At 44.6% G+C, this 22,136-nt stretch overlaps 1 protein-coding gene across 2 annotated transcripts in view; it reads right to left on the bottom strand.

Moving 5' to 3' along the window:
• The window catches only part of LOC135388165 (SAM and SH3 domain-containing protein 1-like), a 187,256-nt gene that overhangs the window by 88,408 nt on the left and 76,712 nt on the right, over positions 1 to 22,136 (bottom strand). For both annotated transcript variants that reach the window (XM_064617541.1, XM_064617542.1), the window contains exons 2-5: positions 21,554 to 21,688; positions 21,419 to 21,472; positions 20,142 to 20,236; positions 8,228 to 8,277 (exon numbers count right to left, since the gene is read on the bottom strand). In XM_064617541.1, coding sequence (XP_064473611.1) covers positions 8,228 to 8,277; positions 20,142 to 20,236; positions 21,419 to 21,472; positions 21,554 to 21,688 — 334 coding nt within the window. The remainder of the gene's footprint in view (positions 1 to 8,227; positions 8,278 to 20,141; positions 20,237 to 21,418; positions 21,473 to 21,553; positions 21,689 to 22,136) is intronic.

Raw genomic sequence — 22,136 nt, 5'->3', positions numbered from 1 at the left:
TCTTCCTGCAGGGCTTGAAGGTCTGCACGAGGGGATGAGGCACGTTCCGGTAGTTGCTCCTGCGGGGCAATGTTCTCTTGTTCAACAAAGGCGGCAGCATTGCTATTTGTCTCCAACAGAATGGTACGCCTCACCAGGGGTCGACGTGGCTTTGACTTGGGAGCACCAAAGCTAAACACAGATGGAACGGCATCATCTCGGAGGATGCGCTTCCCGCTTGCAACATTTGGCACAAAATTATCTTCGGTGAAGTGCTTCGAGCACACTTTTGTATGCCTTGTGACTTCAAACAATGGTCCCTCATCACGTTTAATTTTGATGATCCACTGCTTGAACAACGTCTCATCCCTTGGAAACTTGTGGTACGTCACCTGGAAATGAGATTCATCTGGGTTAGTGTCACGCTACGTTTTTATCATAACTTGCTTTTCAACGGAGGATTGGTGCTCATGAGACAGCTTGAGCTATTTGCCTGTGGCTTACACTACACTTTGTTCATTATGTCACATTATAATTTCAGTGTGACATACAGAGCTTGTTTCAACACAGACTCGGATATGCGAATAGTCTAGATTTGGGTCTCAATTTGTTACCATTGGCTCCATGAGCTAGAAATACAGACCAACAAGTCCCTCCTTTTTCCGAACCAGAGTTACCAAACATGTCATCAAACTTTAAAGATATTTGCTCCATGTCATTTCGACGCTGAACAAATGACTCAGCTTCCAAAACTGCAGTCAGTGATCGTGGCACCGACGCATCACACAGAACTTAACAAAAAGCGACGAACTTACGGAATTCCGTTCAGTGAAAGAAAGCTTACCTTTCGTCCTTCCATGTCTAAGTAGCCCTTTTGCCGGCAAAACGGTACGCAGCAGCTACACGGCATTATAAAGGAGTGTTGCCGTAAGCCGAAGCAAGCAGAGAGGATACACCTTGCTGCGCGCTGCACGCACAACTTCTCGCTGCTTTGGTTGCTCCCGCAACATGGCGGCGCAAACGTAGTTCGACTGGAGCCCAAAAGGCGGCGCTGATTTTCGAAAAGGGTCTATAGGACACCCTCCATATAAACACCGTACAACTGTGCTAGGATAGTACATGTGTCAAAACTACGACCTGTACTAGATTATAACGACCATGTCATAGGCACCCCTTCCCAGCGCCGAATTTGGAAGCTAACGGTGGCGCTACTCATCGGCCCGGTTATTGCTTCCTCAACTTCTGCAATACGTTGTACTTCAACTTACCTTAGTATTTTTGTACAAGCGGTGGATATCCCACGGAAGATGTTTCATTTTAAAGTTCATTATCATCATCATTCTACGCGTTTTCATAAGAGCTGTTGCTGTCGTCTGCTACGGTAGTCGTACGTCCGCTTCTGCGCGTTCAAAATTCAAATTTCCATTGTCCAATCATGACGCAGATCTCGCGGGCCGATGAGTAGTGCCCCTAGCGGATCGTGCGGACGGGCTCCTCATAGGGATTGTTATTATGACATGGTCGTTATAATCCAGTAGGTAGTGGTTGTGGTCAAAACAGAGTTTTCGAGACTTACTGCAGTAGCAACTGCTGCTGCAACTGTAGCTGGAACTAGTTCAATTTCAAAGAGAGCAACCGTAACGCAGTTATACTACTTTTGTAGGATACCAACAAAGCTACCACTTTTGAGTAACTTTCCTATCTCTGGAAAACCATACCCAACATACATACCCAAAGTGTGAAGCTCCGGGAAACTTTTAATTGGCAAACAGAAACATTCCCAAAATATTTTGAACATACCTAACTTCAAAAAGAAATAGAAAATAGTAGACTGACAGTAAGCTGCCTACTCCTGTAGTTGCGTTATTTCCATTGGCACAACCATCGTCTGCAACAGTGGTCTGTTAGCAGACGACTGCGTTAAACACATTCGTTCTACGTGGCTACTTCAACGGTCTTCTATAATCCTAGTCACATGAGGCGAGACGTGCATTTTAAGCGGAATGCAACACAGACGTTGTTTCTTCAAACGTTAGCACAGGTGTCACTGTCAGTACACGGATGAGCTTGGACAACAAACACCTGTCAGAGACACGCAAGCGCTCCTTAAGAGGGGATACGAGTGAGGCGGCATCTCCGATTCACGATTTTTTCGCTCGTAGATGGCGCCACACGAACATACGGGTCTCAGCCTGGAGGAAGCTGTAACCATTACCCTTAGTACAAATAACTCACTCCTCCGCAGGATTGTGTAGTCCCAAAAACACGTGTGACCTCCTTGACTATTGAGATGCAGGGATCTCACGTCATGTTTGGGTTGCCAAGGTCAACTCAGCTACAAAGAAAGAAGGAGGTCCCGACGAAAGCCAATTCTTCCCTTTTGTCCCTTTGTGGACTGCATCTGGTGACTTCTTGATGTTATGCTATCTTAGCTTGTCTGACTTTCTGGACGCAGCGCGGAGTCCAAATGTTATATTTCGTTGGCCCTCGCTTATTTATATTCACCTGCTGATTTTTCTTTGGCGCCGAGTTCTCACACTAGAACATTTTGCGGACGCATTTTGTATTTAACTGACTATTCTGATTTAGTGTATTTACCTTGCGTCTGTGTGCAAGTGAATCTAAATTTATTTGTCGCTACAAACATTAACCGAATAAGTCCTCCGAAACCTAGACAAGATAAGCCGTGCAGCAGACCTTTGCATTTTGTCTTCTTTATTTTTTTTTTTTTTTTCTCGGACAGCGTGGATGTGCAGAGATCCGAGACTGCAGATGCATACCCTAAATGAGGGGAACTAATGTTTCGATTGTAGATGGGTAGAAATCCAATGAACCGGTAGAGATGTAGGAAGGGAGTTGCCTCAGGACAGAAGCCGCCGATATTTCGAAGAGAGACTGTTGAAGAAGAACAGTCTCTGTTCGAAATATCGGCGGCTTCTGTCCTGAGGCAACTCCCCTCCTAATGTTTTGATTGATTGATTTGTAAAAGAAAAAAAATGGAGATGTTAGTCCCGAGCCACTCGGAACCAATGCTTTATATGCTGTTAATTTAATAGGTTTTGTTGTACCATTGAGAAATATCCTTTTTATCGTTTCCACAGACGAGCAGCTTTCGCACACATATGGATATCCGATTTCAGAACATTCCCCTTTAAATTTGCCGCCAGCAATGAGAAGGGTGCCCAGAAGAAGCACAGACTGTCGGCTGCTCCCAACGTCAGGCCATATTCTTCAATATGTGTAATTCGTCGTATTGTACCCACTTTTCTGTTCAGCTGTGTTGTTCGTAAATGACAAAGGTCTTAAAATAACCAGTGGCCTCCCCTCTTCGGCTGAACAAAGCAAACAAATAAATAAAAAAGCAGAGGACACTGATTGCCTGCACCGTATGCTCGAATCAAAACTTACGGAAAAACAGGTGCGTACGACGCACTCCACGGAGCTTTGAACTCCTTTCAAAACAAACGCCTTTCCAACAAACGGCGTCGATCAAACGGCATTCGACCAAACGATTTTCGATGAAATGGGCGGACACCCAGTTTTAGTTTATTAAATGTCCCCGGAAGAAATGCCCCCGGAAAAATTGTCCCCGGAAGACATGTTCCCTGGAGGAAACGTCCCCGGAAAAAATGTCCCCTGAGGAAAATTCACTTTTGGCACGCGTGGACTGGTTGACTTTTTACCATATAGGACGGTGTGAATGTTTGCACCGAAGCGAGTAATCGTATATCCTATTCCATTTCCTAATCAAATATGGAATTCAATGTTCGAATTCCACATCGAATTGATGCTTCTACTAAACTGAATATATTTGAAGAGACCCGGCACATGGAGAACAAAAAAATAGTAAGCGCTATACTTACGCATACATAGACGTACCGTACATGTTTGCATTCCAATATACGTTGTATATGTATCCAATTACGGTTATTCAACGAGTCGCTTAATTTATTCGTATACAATTCCATTTTAAAATGACTATTCAGTATTCACACATAGCATTTCTTTGCCTAGGTAGTCGCTGTGCGTCAGTTTTGGTGAATTTACTTATTGTGTCTTGCAACAATGCGACCTGTACAGTCATGGGGCTCCCGAGATGTGATACCGCTAGACATATTGAAATATATTTTTGTCTGTCAATTTTGTTGCTTTCGCCCCGCATTTTATTTTCCTCTTTACACATCACCGTGCACGTCGATCTGCACACTTCTAAAAAAGAACTTGACATGCTCCTGGTCAATCCGAATGACGTCTTCTCTCCTGATTTGTTGAAACTGGACGGCGGACACTTCACATTTGTGCTGATTAGTGGAGAAAATGTTAACGCTAAATGTGTTAGCGCTGCGAAGGAACTATTGCTGTACGCGATGTACAGGCGTGGACAGAGGACAGCAGGAGGGAGGGTGACAGGGGGTTAGTATGCGTCCTGGGCCGACTTCAGGGCTAAGTGAGCCGACATTCATCAGGAAAGTCCGACGGAAAACCCAGGGAAAACCTCAGAGAGCACACCTGCTGACAGGATTCGAACCTGTGTCACGTTGTATCAACGAACGTGAAATTGATTGCGGTGTATTCCCTACGAGAAATCGCAAGTGAAAGTAGGTCGAGCTTTCAAAGTAAAAACCCTTAGTAGGTGGTTAGGAATTTTAGTATTTATTTTGAGCCGGAGGACATGAAAACCTGCAATACCGCAACCGGGAATTTCGCAAAAATTCCACGCGTACCAAGAGTGGATGTTTCTCGAGGGGACATTTTTTCCGGGGGACATATTTTTCAGGGGACATTTCTTCCGGGAACATTCTTTCCGGGGACATTTCTTCCGGGGACATTTTTCCGGGAACTTTTTTTCCGGTTCCCTTACAACATACATGTATCCTTCGAAACCTAGACAAGATATCAGGAGGTCGAAACTTAAAAGGCCGAAAAATTAAAACATCGAACGATCAGAAGGCTGAGAATTCAGAAAACCGAACTATCAGCAGGCCGGAAAGTCAGAAAACCGAATTACCGTAAGGTCGAAAAGTAAGGAAGCCAAGATACGGAAATTGTTATTCCAACTGCGATAAAAAATGAGCTCTACAAGGTAGGTAGGATAGAATTGTTGAGAATTAATACAGGGAATAAATCGTTTCATCAAACTTCCCTTTAGATAACGTACTTTCGATCACTTAGGCAGAAAACGAAAAGAAAAGTAGAGATGACTGTGTTATTGCAAGTGTTTATTGTACACGACGACAATCACGTTCGGGTTGCCAAATATATAGAGCGACACCATCTCCTCTAAAATTCATTGAGTGGGTAGTACAAGTCATTCACTGGCAATCACCCACCAGGCACTCTCTTTTTGTAAACATGTCCCCAAGAGTCTAGGCAGCTAAGACGCTCAGACTTGCAAATGCAGGTTGTAGTACATCAGTGCAAATAGTGTTCCGTGAATTTTGGGAGCAAGCCTTTTTTTTTTTTTTTTTTTCAGAACTTGCCATTTTTTGAGTCGATATACCCAATAAGCACCCTTCTTTTTGGGTGTAATATGTGACACCCCTGTTACACCCATCATTGGACCCCGAGCCCGAGAACTGGGAAGACTGAACTATCGAAAGCCAGAGGCCACCAAGAAAGGAAAAATATATATTCGAAAAGTTACATCTGCTACATCAGGTAGATCCACAACGCTGTGCTCAGGACAGGCATTGGGAATTTTATTGGGCTTTTTATGCATTTAAAATAACTTTGTATGACCTTGTCCAGCGCATGCCACTTTTTGGCAGCATCCCTCGTGTACTGGGGTTGATCTTACAGCTGTGGATAGAGAAAGAGCTTCTTTTGAAAAAGTTCTGTTAAAAAGTGAATTTCTACGTGGAGTCTTTTTCAACGTTTTATTCATAAATTATTTATTTCGCAGGCATCCTCTTGGAATTCCTTATTTTTCGGCCTTTCCATAATCCAGTCTTTGACTGTTTGATATTACCTCATAAAAAAAGAAAAAAAAAACTGTCTTCTGTCAACACATCGGGAGAGCGAATGATAACACCTCTCGGTCTCACTGTGCCTCACCTCCCCTAACCCTACCGTTCTTTTTACGTGCATGCGATGCGAGACCAGGGATGGGCAGTAATAGTAATACTTTGTATTATAATACTATTACTGTAATACTGTTGAGTATTTGTATTATGTATTATAATACTCATTTTTGAAATGTATTTGTATCTGTATTATAATACACAAAACGAGGTATTACATGTATTATAATACTTTTGAAGGTGTAATACTTTCCCAGAGGTCGTAAGTTCGCCCTACAAAGTGTCACCCGTGCACTTTATCAGTAATTTTTCGGGTCCCACAAACATTTGAACACGAACAAGGCTCCTATTACAGTGGTCCCCTGCCCCAAATTATCCCAAAGCGAGTGACTTTGGGGCCAGAGGTTACTGGAGGTTTCCTCGCATTCCTTCTACTTTAGAATCCGTAAGGATGAGTCATACGAGTACAAGCCCTTTGTCTTATGAAAGAGTGCGTCCAGTGCAGCCAGTCACCCCTGTACGTGGTTGCACTATGGGCAGTCACAGGTTTTTGAACGGCCCACATTTTATCGTCCAGAGTGAATGAAATCAGGGCTCTGCCACAGTGAGAGCAAGTTGTTCACTGCGATCGAATTGATCAGCGCTATCTGATCTTATTCGGAAGGATCAGTCCATGTGCAAAAATGTAAGCGTGAATAAAACGTCATTGGAGAATGATTGTCTCGATAAGTAATGGGCATATATCTAAGTAATTCTTCTGTTCTTCTCCTTTTTTTCTTCCCAAGTTAAGTATATTACAAGCGTATTACAAGTATTACTCGTGTAATACACAGAAGTATTAGTATTATGTATTATAATACTCATTTTTGAAATGTATTTGTATCTGTATTATAATACCGATTTCTAGGAAGTATTATGTATTAGTATTATAATACAAAATATGAGTATTACTGCCCATCCCTGTGCGAGACGAATATTGTGTGGCTCTGTAGCAAAGCTTTCCTGGTCTATGCCGCCTATTCTCCCTATTCTCACTCAAGGCCTTCCCATTATTTTGCGACGACCTACTCAACGTGGATCTCTTCAGACAGGTTTCACGACCTCAATTTCGCGCTTCCGCTGCCGGGGAAACCCCTTCTGGGATAGGGTGCCAGAACAGTGACTGCATTCCGCGGAACGATATGAAGTTCTCTTCTGACCAGCAATGTGGCGCTACTGTACGATGGCAAGACGGGGCAGTTCACGGAGCCGTACATACCTTAAGTTTTTTCAATATTGTGAACAACCCGAGGCATGGACAGACATGACATGGACACGTAAATATTCAAGAAAGAATTCCGCGTAAATGCTACTGATTACATTTCACATATGTGCTACAGTAAACGAGCTACGAACTTCCAAAAGCGAGAGACCGAACTTATAAATTTTTTGCAGCTTTCGTAGGGTTTTTAAAAACTTCTGCAAAAAAAAATGCAAATGTCTCCAATGCGAATTTTTTGAAATTCTAAAATCTATCGAACAAGGCCATTTTGGTCCAAATCGGTTCAGTATTAGCTGCAAAAGATCGCATTGTTTCGCCCATAGAGAATACATGGGGCCGCCGGAGGTCGTATCCCCTCTTAAAGCGAACTTCCCCCACATGGATAGGTGTCGTGCGGAGAAGTTACCTTGCTCTGGTTCGAACTTTACGAGTTTGATGCGAGCGGTCAACAGTGGAAGCGGGGATCAGAGGAACGAATGAAATGTAAAAGTTTAATTCTTCGTCGCCTTATTTTCATGTCCACATTTAAGGGCGCAAAAGTCCTACACATTTGATACCGCCTCGCATGGATTACAAATGTATGATCGATTTCAAGGGGACCATCACCTGCCATCATACGTCACTGTCAACGGTGAAAACAACAATAAAACCTCTTATCTATTCTTTTTCTTTACCGTCGTCTGCTGTGGACAGAACGCAAACAGGAGCAGGTTACCGCCTCTTCCAACAGAGGGCAGCGCACGACGAGACGGTGGGAGAAAAGAATACTTCCGCTCTCCACCGACAGAGGGCGCTGACGAACGAAGCAGAAGTGCACTTTTTTCGTGGCTCGAGCGGCTCCCAGACTGGTCCCGTCGGTAGACGCACAAATAAAGGTAGCTCCGACAGAGCATCGTCAATCACCCTCGGGCTATGTATCTAAAGCACCGGCTACCTTTCAGCATGAAAGAAGCAGAAGTGCACTCACCCGTCATGTTGAAGGAACATGGCTCGCAGAATATTTTGGACCTGGAGTACCTGAAATAGGTAGTAATTGCCTTTTTACGCGTGCGTACTGCAGTAGGAGAAGACCACATAACGCATCAGGAAGTCACTGTGACCATTCTAGAATTAAAAAAAAAAAAACAATACTCGAATTGATTTACTGAAAGTTCGTTACTTCAAACTAGTTCAAGGGCTGTGGCGCCAGGACCCCGTGCCTGTTGTCGAGCACTATATTATTGATTCTGTGTCGGTACGATCGCACTACCTTGTTAGACTAACTGGATTAATACTACCTGATGAAATGCCGTCCACTGCATGGAAGCTTGTATCATAATAAACACAATAGATTCAATTGCTTATCTTTTTATCGCTTGGATTAATACTAGTGAAGAACATATGGACAGAACAACATAGAAATACTTATTATATTTATGTTATTTTTGCACAGTATATCAAAAGAGCATACCAAAGTGAGTCAAGTCAAACATAATAATTTTTTCGTCTGGCCCGTGCTCATGATAAAAGTGCTGGAAAGTGGTGATAAAGATAACCAAGCAGATAACTATATTTTTAACGATATGGAAGATAATCATTAAGAGAATGCCATTCACCGTTGAATAATCGTAGATAACATCTTAGGGCGATAATAAATATGTAGATTATTTAGGACACTAGATAACATATTACAACCCTCTGTTTACAAGCATATGACGTCACGAGAAGACTGGTTCGAGGTTATATTTTGCTATGGCGGGCAAGAAGAGGGAAAACCGCGTCGGTTAATAGGCTGATAAAGCTGATAGTGCCCATCAGCATGCTTTGCGCAACGGCGTTACGTAATCAATGACGTATAGGGGCTAAGGTCGTCTATTGGAGTAGATTTACACGCAAGCAACCGAACAAAAATCGCATCCCGGCTACTTTGGCATTCCAACCGAATCATTTCAATCAATCGCTTCTTCCTCGACAGCTGACATGCACAGCAAAAGATATCGCCTTTTCTGTACCCCTCCATTACACGACATATTGATGGGAACTCAAACCACGGGAGCCACCACCGAAATTCGGCCGCGTCGTACACCAACCACTACACCAGTTCGTGAACCTCCGCCCCCTCTATAAAGAATTATTCGTTCAATCAGCAAATTATACGCCCAGCAAGGAAGGAAGGGGGAACAGAAAAGGGGGGGGACAAAACAGTGCAACGGAGCGTAACCGCCGCGTCGCCATTAATTAAAATGCCACCATTTCCAAGCCCCGCAAAGTCGCTTGTTTTCTCCGTGCCGTCGTCCATTTCGTATAAAGCGCGGAAACTGAGAAATGCGCGAAGAAGTGGGTCGCGTTCAGCTTTCCATTACACTCCCCTTTCCATAACGCTTATACAGCCGCTCTTCCGCGAGGGAAGAAAAGTTTTATCCAAATAGACCGCGGTCGACACTGTCATCCCTCGAACTAATGGGATTTGCCGAATGTATGAAGTTGCTCTATATGCGCGGGGACGGAGATCAAAACTTAATTTAATGGGAGTTAGCGAAATGGGAACGATGTGGAACGGGAATAATATAGAGCCTGCCTTTTATTTTTTGGCCTTTCGCTATATACTGCCCTCTATTAAGAGAATATTGAAGCGGACATCGCATCATTGGCTTCATTGGGACGTCACCGTCATTACGCAATTTTCGGGAAAGGGAGGATATATTTATTAGAACAAAAAGAAAACAAATGGGAGGAAAGGTTGTAGCGAAACGGGACGTTATTGGCTTGCTATTTCGCAAAGAAAAAAAGAAATGAAAGAAGAATAAAATATCATCTCGAGTCATATCGTTATCTGCCCTGATATGTTGCAAACGGGAGGCGTACACCTTTTTTTGTGTATGTGTGACACTAATGCTGTTCATAGTTGTCACAAAAAAAAATGTACTCCTTCCGTTTTCGACAAATCAGAGCAGATAACGATATCATCGAGGTGTTGGTTGGCTAGGAGCGTGCTATGCGTTGAAGTTCATTTCTAACAGCGTGGGACTCCCAAAGTGCTTGGGTATATACCCTACACTCTTAAAAATGAACTTCACCGCATAGCACGCTCCTAGCCAACCATAATCTCGAATGATATCGTTATCTGCCCTGATTTGTTGAAAACGGGAGGCGTACGCCTTTTTTGTGACACTTATGCTGTTCATAATTGTCACAAAAAAGGCGTACGCCTACCGTTTTCAACAAATCAGAGCAGATAACGATATCATTCGAGATTATGGTTGGCTAGGAGCGTGCTATGCGGTGAAGTTCATTTTTAAGAGTGTACACTCTAGAAACAGAACTTCACCGCATAGCACGCTGTGCGCCAACCATTGCCGCGAAAGATAGGGTTATCGCTTTTGATTCGAGGAGAGAGGGAGGCTTGCGCCTTTTTGTGGCAATTTGGATATATGAAAATTGTCACAAAAGGCGTACGCCCCCTCTCTCTTCGAATCAGAAGCGATAACCCTATCATTCTTGGCAATGGCTGGAGCACAGCGTACTATGCGGTGAAGTTCTGTTTTTAGAGTGTATAAAAAAAAAAAAAAAAAAACCATTGACACAGTCTATCTAAACGGATGGGTATTTTACCTAAGGCATATTTTTCGTTTTTTTTTTTTTATTGCTACGTTCTTAGTCTGCGATCATGATTAATCTATACTTCTTTCCTCTCTCTCTCTCTCTCTCATATTTTGGCCCATCTATTTTTCTTTGCGTCTGTTGCCCCGAATATGGTATCTACTTAATTCGATATCTTAGGACTCCGTTATGAAGATTCTTTCTGTAGCACTAGCAATCAATCAACAAATAAACGACGCGGTAGCTACATTATTATATCCACAGACTGTTCTAACTGACGTGTATGCTTAGTGTAAACTAACACTGTTCGTATTAGTTACTAATTAATATCGAGGCCCTATAGCTTTCGGTTTTTAAAACAGATCAAAAGTCAGGAGATATGTTCACAACAAATATATTACACTGGCTTACATAACAAAATAAACAAAAACGAACAAACAAACAAACATAACAAAATAAACACAAACGAACAAACAAACAAACAACATGTTATGTAAGCCAGTATAATATATTTTTTGTGAGCTTTTAGTTTGGTATTGGACCTGCCAGTCAACGTAAATCGGTCGCAATGGAATAGCGTATTACTAGCAGTAAGCAAGACAAATATGCTCGGGGTAGGGGTAGATAGTAATCGTTTCCTCCATTATAGTAACACTAGCCGCACATCATCAGCTGACGACATAACAAACACGCCACAACAACCAATCTGTATGATCATGCGTTGTCACCCCCCAATCAGCTCGTAAATGAAGCGACAGGACAAAGAACGATGCACCCCTTCAGAATTATCCGACAACCCCTCAAAATCGTCACAGCCCGGATATAGCGATCAAACGCTCGCGCATTCGTTCGTATAAACCCGGCAAGATTCGCAACGCCTTGGAACGCCGTCGTGCTGAGTCTTCCCTTGGCGACAGATTGCAAGCGTGCCGCGAAACGTGCCTACACCGATTGTTCCCTGCCTCATTTGGCTCGGCGACCATTAGTAAAAAGGGGGGAAGGGAGACACCCTTCTTTTTTTTACGGGCGGAAGGGGAGAGGGGAAAAGACTTGTGTCCACAAAAGGCGAACGGAGACGGCTCAGACTTTATTCTTATCCTCGTCGCCTTCGCTGTTAATGGGCTGTGTGCAGTTTTTGAACAACACAGCGAATAGTGGTCTCTCCCGGAATCGGTCTTTCCCTTCAGGGCTTCGTATTCGGAGCAAGAGGTATTTGTGACAAAAGTACTCTCGCGTGAAAAGACAACTGTACCGCTGTAGTCATCGTGAGTCCTATATGATCAAAGAGCAAGGACTTCGCGATTTTCGTTTTATACCTTCCGCTGTGGCACTGGGCGACAGAATTTTGCGAGTGCTCGGGCAACATTGTTACACGCAGAAACAGAGTTGTTAGATTAGAGGAGAAAAAATGTGGAGGAGGTCAGGATTGGTGACTCTAGTACTCGGGAAAACACACAAATACGGTTGGCCCTTGACCTTCTCAAGCTTGGTTTTCGCAAATCTGATATTCGCGTTTCTTTTCCTTTTTTTTTTTTTTTTTTCAGTTTCGGCTATACAGATGCCTGCGCAGAATATAGTTTCGGAGTTTCGGATAATGTGTCATCGTATAGCGTATCAAGGGTATTCTCAGAACGGCGTGTGCAGAGCTGTTTCCAGCATCTCTTGTTTCTTGTAACCCATGAGACTGGGTAATTACGGCTCCAGAGCGTGGTGCTTCTACTGCTTCTGAAAGAGCTGCTCCCAAGAGGCAAACCACACTGAAGACGTTACAAGGAAAGGCTGAATTGAACTGATTAATGACATAACGTCTAAAGAGAAGTCAGCTTCTGCAGTTGCTAGCCATTATACCGCGAACTAGTCAGCAGGATGTAGCCTCAAGTCATTCACGACTTTCGGGGGGTGTCCTCTGCCGCTAAACCCCACAAACGTCAAGAGCCAACTGTATGAAACCGCTATTATTCTCCTTCTGGGTTTTCTCCTTCTTTTTATTTATTTCAACTAACTGCGGCTAAGTGGTCTGGGGTAGCCAGTATGACTTTGTCGTGAATTAAATCCCCCTCTTTTTTTTGTCTTTTTCTATCACATCACATCACATGACATCATCTCCTTCAAAAGTGTACTCGCCCCCCCCCCTTCCTCTTGTTCAAAATAATGCCCAATTCTCATTCACAACGTGTTGGCGAGTATCTAAAAAAGCATCATGTTCCACACGTTGCCAAAAGCGCACGTGCGTGTCTAAATTAAAAGGACGGGTGAGGACAATAATTTCCCTCTGGTACCCCCTTCTTCGTCACTGCTGCGCTACAGGTTTTCGGCGATAAGCTCTGCTATGAAACTTGGACTATACTTGGACTATTCTTTATCTCCGTCTTGGATGCCACGGTTGTAAGCATTGCGACACAGAATTCCGTCGTCGCTGTCCCGAGTCATGCGCCTATATTAAGCGCCCACACAAAAGGGTGGAAGAGAACGCTCATTTGCCACGTCGCTATACCTCAGACACAGATGTGTCAGCGATGTAGACGGCTGAGGCCTCCTGTGAGGTGAAACCGTTTCTTGGAACAACAGGGAGGGTGAGCTGTAATCGTCGACGTATGCCGAGATCTTTTTTTTTTTTTTTTCAATAATCTCCCATCTCTAAACCTTTCTTGGCACAGCTCGTGCCGTATCTTTGCATCTTCGATGACTATCAAGCGGCAGGCGAGGATTCAGTTTGCACGTGCATACCTGCCAACTTGGGAACATTCGAATTAAGGAGATTTCAAAAGCGGGGGTAGGTGGGGGGGTACGTTTGTTGGGAAATGGGGCAAATGGACTAGCTATGTTATATAAGAGGAAGCCGATTTTGGGAGGCTTTTATTTGCAGATGTAACAGGGGCACGCTTGACCCCAGCAGGCTCATCAGGCACAAGTTTTGCAGCAACAGAATTTGCCCTCTCCAAGAAACTATCTGAGACTCTGGCTGTGACGAGGCCATGACACTTTCTCAAAAGAACGTGAAGACACGGGGGGGGGGGGGGGGGTTATTCCGTGTTAGCGCCGCGAAGCAACTGTGGCTATGAGCGGCGTACAAACGATGATATGATGGAGAAAGGACAGCAGGAAGGAGTTGGCACTCTAAGAAAAAATGGAGTGAAAAGGTGGTAACTTCTATAGTTACCACCTAGACCAACATAGCATCTGATAAAGGGTGTAAAAGGGTGGTAGAAGCAATTATCATATATCCAAATTGCTACAAAGAGGCGTACGTGCCCCGTCGTCGCTCACCGAATCAGAAGTGGTAACCCTACCATTCATGGCAGAGAGTGAGGTAGAAGGTAGAACTTTGCAACCTTTTAGGCACAACATATGCGACAAATGTTACCTCCTAAAGGGTGTAACTGCTCCACCATTTTTTTCTGAGGGTGGGGGGGACAGGGGAGTTAGTATGCGTCCTGGGACTACTTCAGTGGGAACTGCACCGACATTCGTCTGGAAAGTCTATCGGGAAACCCGATCAATCTCGAGGCTCAGAAAAGCATCTTTCCCTCGGCTGCTCCGTCTGTGACGCCACGTCATCCGCCCAATAGTGGGGTACGTGTCTCTTTTCTTCCTTTGACGGTTGTGTCTGAGTCTGACACAGCCCGTACCATGAGAAGCAGAGCAGTCGACTGGACGTCTCTCGCTCCCGCGCCGTTGCAGACGCTAATTCTCAAGAGCCAATGAAAGCGCTTGGATGGCCTGACGTCACAACACGCCAGAAGGAGCTGGGAGAGATCGCTGCCACCGCGTGCACTCTTATGCTTCTTCTGCTTTGTTTCTTCTTCTTTTTGGTAAATGCGAGCTACACAAGTGAAATATTTTGCGTGACGGTTCCTGAAGGTTGTATGTTCATATCACGTGGCAAAACAAAACAAAACGAAACAAAAAGATTTCCATGCTCCTTTAAAGGGGTTGCGACACCTCGTTTCAGGTTGTGACAAATATACACATATGTGTAAGGCGATTATTTGAATCGATGCGAACCTCCATTCCAAGTTTCTAAAGCAAATGGGGTAACAGACGCGTAGAAACCGACGCCGCGAATGCCGAAACCGCAGTCAGGACCCATGTAGAGGAACACCACCTCTTCCACATTTGGTGACCCGAACGTGATAACACCATGTTCGGCGTAATTCGGCCATTCACCATCCTAAATTTTTCGAAAAGTCAGCAGCCAACCAACTTCTGGCAGACAAGTCGCACCAGGACCACTGTTCCACCGGGGACTCGCAGGTATACCGCAGTGAGCTCACTTTCCGGCCTCCAACTGCTTCACGATGGTCCTCCCTGGCACTTCTTTGGCGACCACCAGCATTTACGCTCTCGTACCGGTCGCGGAACTGTCGCCCACTCAACAACCACTCAAGCACTCAACGCACTCACAGTTCTTCACCGAGACCCGCCCGGATCACACAGCGCGCTTGTTCATGCCATCCCGCTGCTGCTGCACCAACTGCCACGATCACATGCCGTGTGCCCGGTCGTCCATCACCCACCTGTCGTCCTAATTCTCCCCCTCGTGGTATCGACGCCGACCTCAACCGCATACATTGCTCCACGTCTGAGGGGGAAGTGATGTGGCGACCCGTGGACGACGACAACGCTCCTCTAGGGTGCTTACCTGCACCCTACGCGCCACTGCGCCTGACAGCCAGTTCTACCGGCACCGTCCTGGCGTGACGGCACGACCATCTACCCGCTGGAACATTCCATCACAGCCGGTTAGGACTCATGCAGAGGAACCCCACCTCCTCTACATATGCATGATGTAATGAACCACATCTATCAAAGTGTCACAACCCTTTTAACGTTACATTTCGTATCCGTGTTACACGGGTGTAACTGACTCAAGTTGTGATTTCGAGCTATTATATGGGGGTCTGACTTTTTCGCGTTAAATACCTTTCCCAAATTCGGAAGGAAAAAATCGGGTACTATTTTTGAACCTATAATTCGGGGTGAAATCGGGTGCTATTGATATAGACTATTCGGGTGTTATCGGGCTATTATGTTTTCCTTCCTGTCCAGCAAGTCGCCTGTAGAAAAGGTACATACAGGGTGTCCCAGAAAACGTGTCATTGAATTATAATTAAAAAACTACACCACTTAGAGTCATGCGGTCAATGGCATTTGTTCTTACTGGCTTTTTGCCACCTCCTCATGTGAATGTCGTGTAACGTAAGTTTCATTATGTAAATTTTTGCGAGCTTAAGTCGGAAATTTGCCTAGTGAAGATCACTTTTTTACCCCACCAATGTGAAGAGCGTGTCTAATTTAGTGAAATTCATGATAATTCACAGTGATATTCACGAGCTATCCCATCGGAAAAAAATAGCCGAATACCATGCTTTCCGGAGCACCGGACCATAGCGCGCGATGACATTTTGAGCGCAATCGCTCTCAGAGCGACGAAAGGAGGTTCCGAAGCCAGCCCACAGAGTGATAGTAGAAAAAGTAAGTTCCTAAAATTGGGAGAGGGAAAGCATTATCCCAGCGAAAGTCGTACGTGATAAGCCGTGCCTGTTTTATCTCTTTCTGCGATGTCGGGGAGGGCTGGGTTGCCAACCTCCTTTCGTCGGACTGACAAAGATTGCGCTGAAAAATTCATCGCGCGCTATTCTGTGCGACCTCCGTAGAGCATGATGTTCGGCTATTTTTTCCGATGGGATAGCTCCTGAATATCCCTGTCAATCATCATTAATTTCACTAAATTACACACGCTCTTCACATTGGTGGGGTAAAAAAGTGACCTTTACTAGGCAAATTTTCTACTTAAGCTCGCAAAAATTTCCATAATTAAACTTACGTTACACGACGTTTATATGAGGAGGTGGCAAAAACCCAGTAAGAACAAATGCCATTGACCGCATGACTTTAGGTGGTGTAGTTTTTTTTTTAAATTATAATTCAATGACACGTTTTCTGGGACACCCTGTATGTTGGTCAAACATACATACCTCGCGATTTATTGTCACATTTTGTAACATCGAATGTGATTCGCATTGTTGCACTCAATTAATATTCACATCAGACAGGCGTACAAATTGCTACTGAGGAGTGCACGTGGCACATGCCAATTAAGACGTGATACATGATTGGAATTCGGAGAGAAATCGGGTTTAACCCGAATTGGTCCTAAACCGATTCGGGAGGAATCGGGCTTAACCCAAGAAAGTCAGACCAGTGTATGAGGCGTAGTTTTTAGCGCCTGCAATGTCACCTCTTTTCCGCAAGAATCCGTATCGAGAAGAAGATCCGTGATGACGAGCATCGATTTGGGACCAATCGATCAACGCTGACACGCAGGAGTGTCTTCCTCCTATATAGCACTGCATGAATCCCAGCGGACGCGCTCTTCCCGAGGATTCCCGCGTCATTCATTAGGGTACCGCTTTCCAACCTGCATGCTCTATGGCACACTGAGGTTGGCGAAAGGCATGCGTCCCGAAGTGTCGTGGCTGTTGTAGTCGAAACGCCATTAGCGTTCAAAGAGCCATAACGGAGGTTATGGGGTCGTATTACGGCATAGTGCATGGGTCCCGACTTTCAAGGCACGGCACATAACCGTTTGTAAAAGCGTGCAAACGAGCTTTGAATGAGGAAGATGGTCAAGGGGTCATGTCATCTATACTCCTATTTGCCTTGCGGGCCTCTCAGTTCCGCAATTACGGGGGCTTTTTTCCTGGGACTCGAGCAACGTCCACTTTTACTATTATCCGTTCCGGAACGAATGTAAAAAGTATAAAGATTCATCCCTCGTTGTAGTAGCTTATCAATCCAGTGGGGCATATGACGCAACGAAAGCACTGTTCAGATCCCAATTTATTTTTCGCGTTTAAAATATCTATGGAGAATTTTTGTTGCATTATTTCGGAAAAGTACCGTACCCAACATCCCGGACGCAAGAACTAGCGCGTGCGAAGCACCTACGCCCGATGTCACCATCCACTCGCCGTACACCATACACACGTGATTCCTCGGCTCGTGACGTCAGCTGTGAAGACTAGTCGCAAAGCGTTATGTCGGCGCGCAAACATAACGAGGCATCACGTGAGCAGGAGTATGTTGTATGGCTGCGGTGCGCCATGTTTGATTACGAGCTTCTGATTCTTTTTCTCCCCGTTTGAACTACAGGGTGTGAGAAGATTTCCGGACACATTTCAAAACGCTATTAAAAATTTTACATACTAACAATCACAATACAAGTTTGCACAGCGCTGTAGTTCTGTCAAAAGTTTTATTTGAGCTCACCCTCAATGTTCTACCGTCAATATGATAGGAGTTGCAAGCTGCAGAAAACCCGTGCCCATGCATTATCAACGGCCTATACTGCCTTCGTTACGCTTATAGGCGCTCTCATCCGTTTCATGCTGCATCGAGTGTTGAAGAGCCACGTCCAATCCCGAAAGAGACGGGTCTCGCGGTCCAGTGCGTGTGGGTCAGTCTGTTCGCCACAGTGTTTTGCGGGAACACTATCACTGTTAGAAAAAAAGGTATAAATAAGGTATAATAATGTGTTCTTATACCCCTTTTATACCTTCTGCTTCAGATATATACCCTTGGATGGTATAGAAGAGGAACAAATCTCCTATTTATACCTCCAACGCTTCTCAAGGGTATGAAAGAGGTATAAAGGAATGCTAACGTACCATATTTATACCTCACCAACACGCGTTTATATCCTGTACCAGGAATAGATCACGAGGCTATGCATTTCACGGTATAGATGAAGCTGCTATACCTTCTGTTTCTTTATACCTTTACGGCTTTTTTATACCTTTACTTCCGCAACGTGCGGTATCACATCATTAGTATTTTGTTTTTGGTGACGGTACCAGCTGAGTTAAATGGATGTTTGATTAAGAAACACAGACATTAGTACAGTACTATCTGAATCCACATGGTTAGTTTATGGCTGTATGATATCTACATTGCCGGAATGTTGAATCTAGATGTCCTCACCCTTAGAGTTGCGTGCCAGAAGAAAACTGCTCCACACGTTGTCAAGTCGCCATCGGTACATCAGTATTTGTTGCTCTGTCAATGTCTGTCATCGTGATATATCGTGACTTGATGACTGCGCAGAGCGATCTTGCTCCTTGAAATTCTTATTTAGTTTTTAACTCCATCTTTGCGTGTTTTTTTTTTTTTTTTACATGGGGAGTAATGTGCACAAGCTTTGCTTTCTACTTAACAATCATATGCGTTTGCGTGTGTTTGTAGTACGTGTGTGTATGTCAAAAACTTGTCTTCCCTCCAAAGGTGATATTTCTAGTTCCCTCCTCTAAAAATGTCTATGCCTATGATTTAATACCATGATGGTACTCGTGCAGACTCGAACAGGGGTATAGAGCTGTACCCCTAAAGGTATGACATATAGCCCTTTGTTGAGGACTATTTTTTTATACCTGTAAGCAGGGTATAAAATAATACCTAAGAAGGGCTAAGTTATTGAGCAGGCGTTCTATACCTCTAAAGGTATAGATTTTTCTCTGAGTGATACGATGGACGCACTCCGTTGAGCCCACTTTAACGTGGTCTCCGCTCAGCCGAGTGCACAATCGGAGCCTCCTTGCGCACTTCTCAAATCTTCTGACGGACAACAAAGAAATAATTAAATGAATAATAACAACAACATAGATGAATGGATGACGATGATGATGTGGGATGTTTCCCTAAAAATAACGACAGCAGCAGATGTAGGGGCCCGAGATCAGAAAGTGCAGACAAATGAACGAAGCAGACGACGGTGTTGTCTGCTAAGAGGACCGAGCGACATTGCAAATTTTCTGCGTATCGTTTCATTGTGCTCGGGCTGTAATGGTGTATTATGTTTTTTACTGAGCATAAAAACTCAAAGGCAGCGTATTGAGTATCATTTTATTATATCTTCGACATCAGTTCCGGCTTTTGAAGCGGCCCTCTAACACCCGATGCAGCATGAAACTTAGAGCGCCTAAGCCTAACGACGGTGGTATGGGCCATTGAAAATGCATGGGCTCGGATTTTTCTGCAGCTTGTAACTCCTATCACATTGACGATATAACATTGGGGGTGATCTCAAATAAAACTTTTGGCAAAACTACAGCATTGTGCGTTGTGATTGTTAGTATGTACAATTTTTCGTAACGTTTTGAAATGCGTCCGGAAATCTTCTCACACCCTGTAGTAGCATCAGCGCGATATCTGGCACGGTAACTTCCATTTGACAGCCCTTGGCTAAGCCTCTATGAAGCCGAGCTTGGTGCGCCATCTACGTAGGAACCGAGCAGTGCACCTACCTCTGGGGGGAAGATGCCGGAGCATGCTGCGACATCACTCCGTACACGCCGTACGTGGGCTCGGGGTCTTCAGGCTCCTGGAGACAACTTGACGGCTGCGCGCAAGACACTCCAAGAGTCACACAAGGCAGGAAATAAGGGCTATCCGTCGCTATCATTCACTTATCATCCATGATAAGGTAACCAAACCAGATCGGATAACCCTGTACCTATCTCGTCAAGGCGTCGTTATCCTCGGATTATGCGAGCTGGTGAACAGTTACAAAACGCGTGCACTCACAGTGCGTGGCGCTGACTATCAATAAACAGAGAACAGCACAGGCACAGAAACAGCACTTCCTTGTATCCTTCATCAACTTCGCCCACAGCAAGTAGCTGCTCGCGGCCTCCTGTCGTCTGCAGCTTATATCCATGGAGGGTCCTGAGCCCGCTTGCAGGATCGCTCAGGAAATTCCTCAGTACCGTGCTCAGCAGATTTGTCAGTGCTCTACGCACGAGCAGCGTTGAGGACAGTAGCGCGTGCCAGAAGCACTACCGAAGCTACTGAGTATACTACTGAGGAGTCTCCTCAGACCTCCCCCAGGTTTTTTTTCTCAGTCCCAGATCTACCAAGTCCCTACAAAACAGTGCATGTACACGCTTAGAAAAAAGGGTGGAGCAGTTACACTTTTTAGGAGGCAATAGTTGTCGCATATGTTGTGCCTAAAAGGTTGCGAAGTTCTACCTGCTAACTCTCTCTCTGCCACTAATGATAGGGTTACCGCTTCTGATTCGGTGAGCGAGAGTTGCGTACGCCTTTTTGTAACAATTTGAATATATGATAATTGCTTTTAGCACCCTTTTACACCCTTTATCGGACGCTATGTTAACCTAGGTGGTAACTATAGAAGTTACCACCTTTTCACACCATTTTTCCTTAGAGTGTACACTCTTAGAAAAAAGGGCGGAGCAGTTATAACTTTTAGTTGTCGCGGAAGTCATCCCCATATCATCGTCATCATGTATTTCTCTCTCTCTCTCTTTAGTTGTCGCATATGTTGTGCCTAAAAGGTTGCACAGTTCTACTGCTACCTACGAATAATAGGGTTACAGCTTCTGATTCGGTGAGAGAGGGTGGCGTGCGCCTTTTTGTAACAATTTGGATACATGATAATTGCTTTAACCACACTTTTACACCCTATATCGGACGCTATGTTAACCTAGGTGGTGGCTATAGAAGTTACCACATTTTCATACCCTTTTTTCTTAGAGTGTGGGCTATCTCGAACATCGCTTACCATGTACTTCCCCGGCCTGTAGTACTGCGGTGCTTTTATACCGTCTGTCTCGTCCTGTAAACAGTTCAGTCACGGTTAATTCAAAACTACAAAGAGAAGAAAAGACGGACTACACTCAATGTAATAGTCACTTACCGGGAGTGGAGGAAAATCTATGGCCACCCTCCGCCTGCGCAGTTCTTCCAGCCTGTCAAGGACGTCCTGGTAATGAGTGCGGAGCTCCACTGCGTATTTTACGGCCAATGGCTGCAAGTTGCCTCGGCTGCCGTCCTGCATTAAAAGAACGGTAACGCGGTCAGACATGACGTGTAGATGACCGTCCAAGTCGCTCCCAAAAAGTTTCTCCTATTGAAATCAATGTACGTATAGCCCTATCTACCACCGCGACGTAGCTTATTGTCACAATTGTTTGGCGGCATAAAGGCACAAATTACCATTTTGTTACCATCGGTTACCATCGGTTTTTATTTTTGGGCGGATTCGGCGTATGTTTTTCGGTGTTTATTGATTTTCACGAAATCGGCGTTTTTCGATGTTTTTCCTGGCGTGTATATGGTTTACCCGACAGTTATCGGCGAATAGAAATTACAATGAAATTCCCGCACTGATCATTGAACATGGCGTTGTTAACTGCGGTGGCGTTTTACGGCTAACGAAAACGTCAACGGATATTTTTCACCACCATCCTATTTATGTATGGTTCTCTGATATGCATCAA

Source organism: Ornithodoros turicata, chromosome 3 (genome assembly GCF_037126465.1).
Source record: "Ornithodoros turicata isolate Travis chromosome 3, ASM3712646v1, whole genome shotgun sequence".
NCBI lineage: Eukaryota > Metazoa > Arthropoda > Arachnida > Ixodida > Argasidae > Ornithodoros > Ornithodoros turicata.
This window is presented reverse-complemented; position numbering and strand designations above follow the sequence as displayed.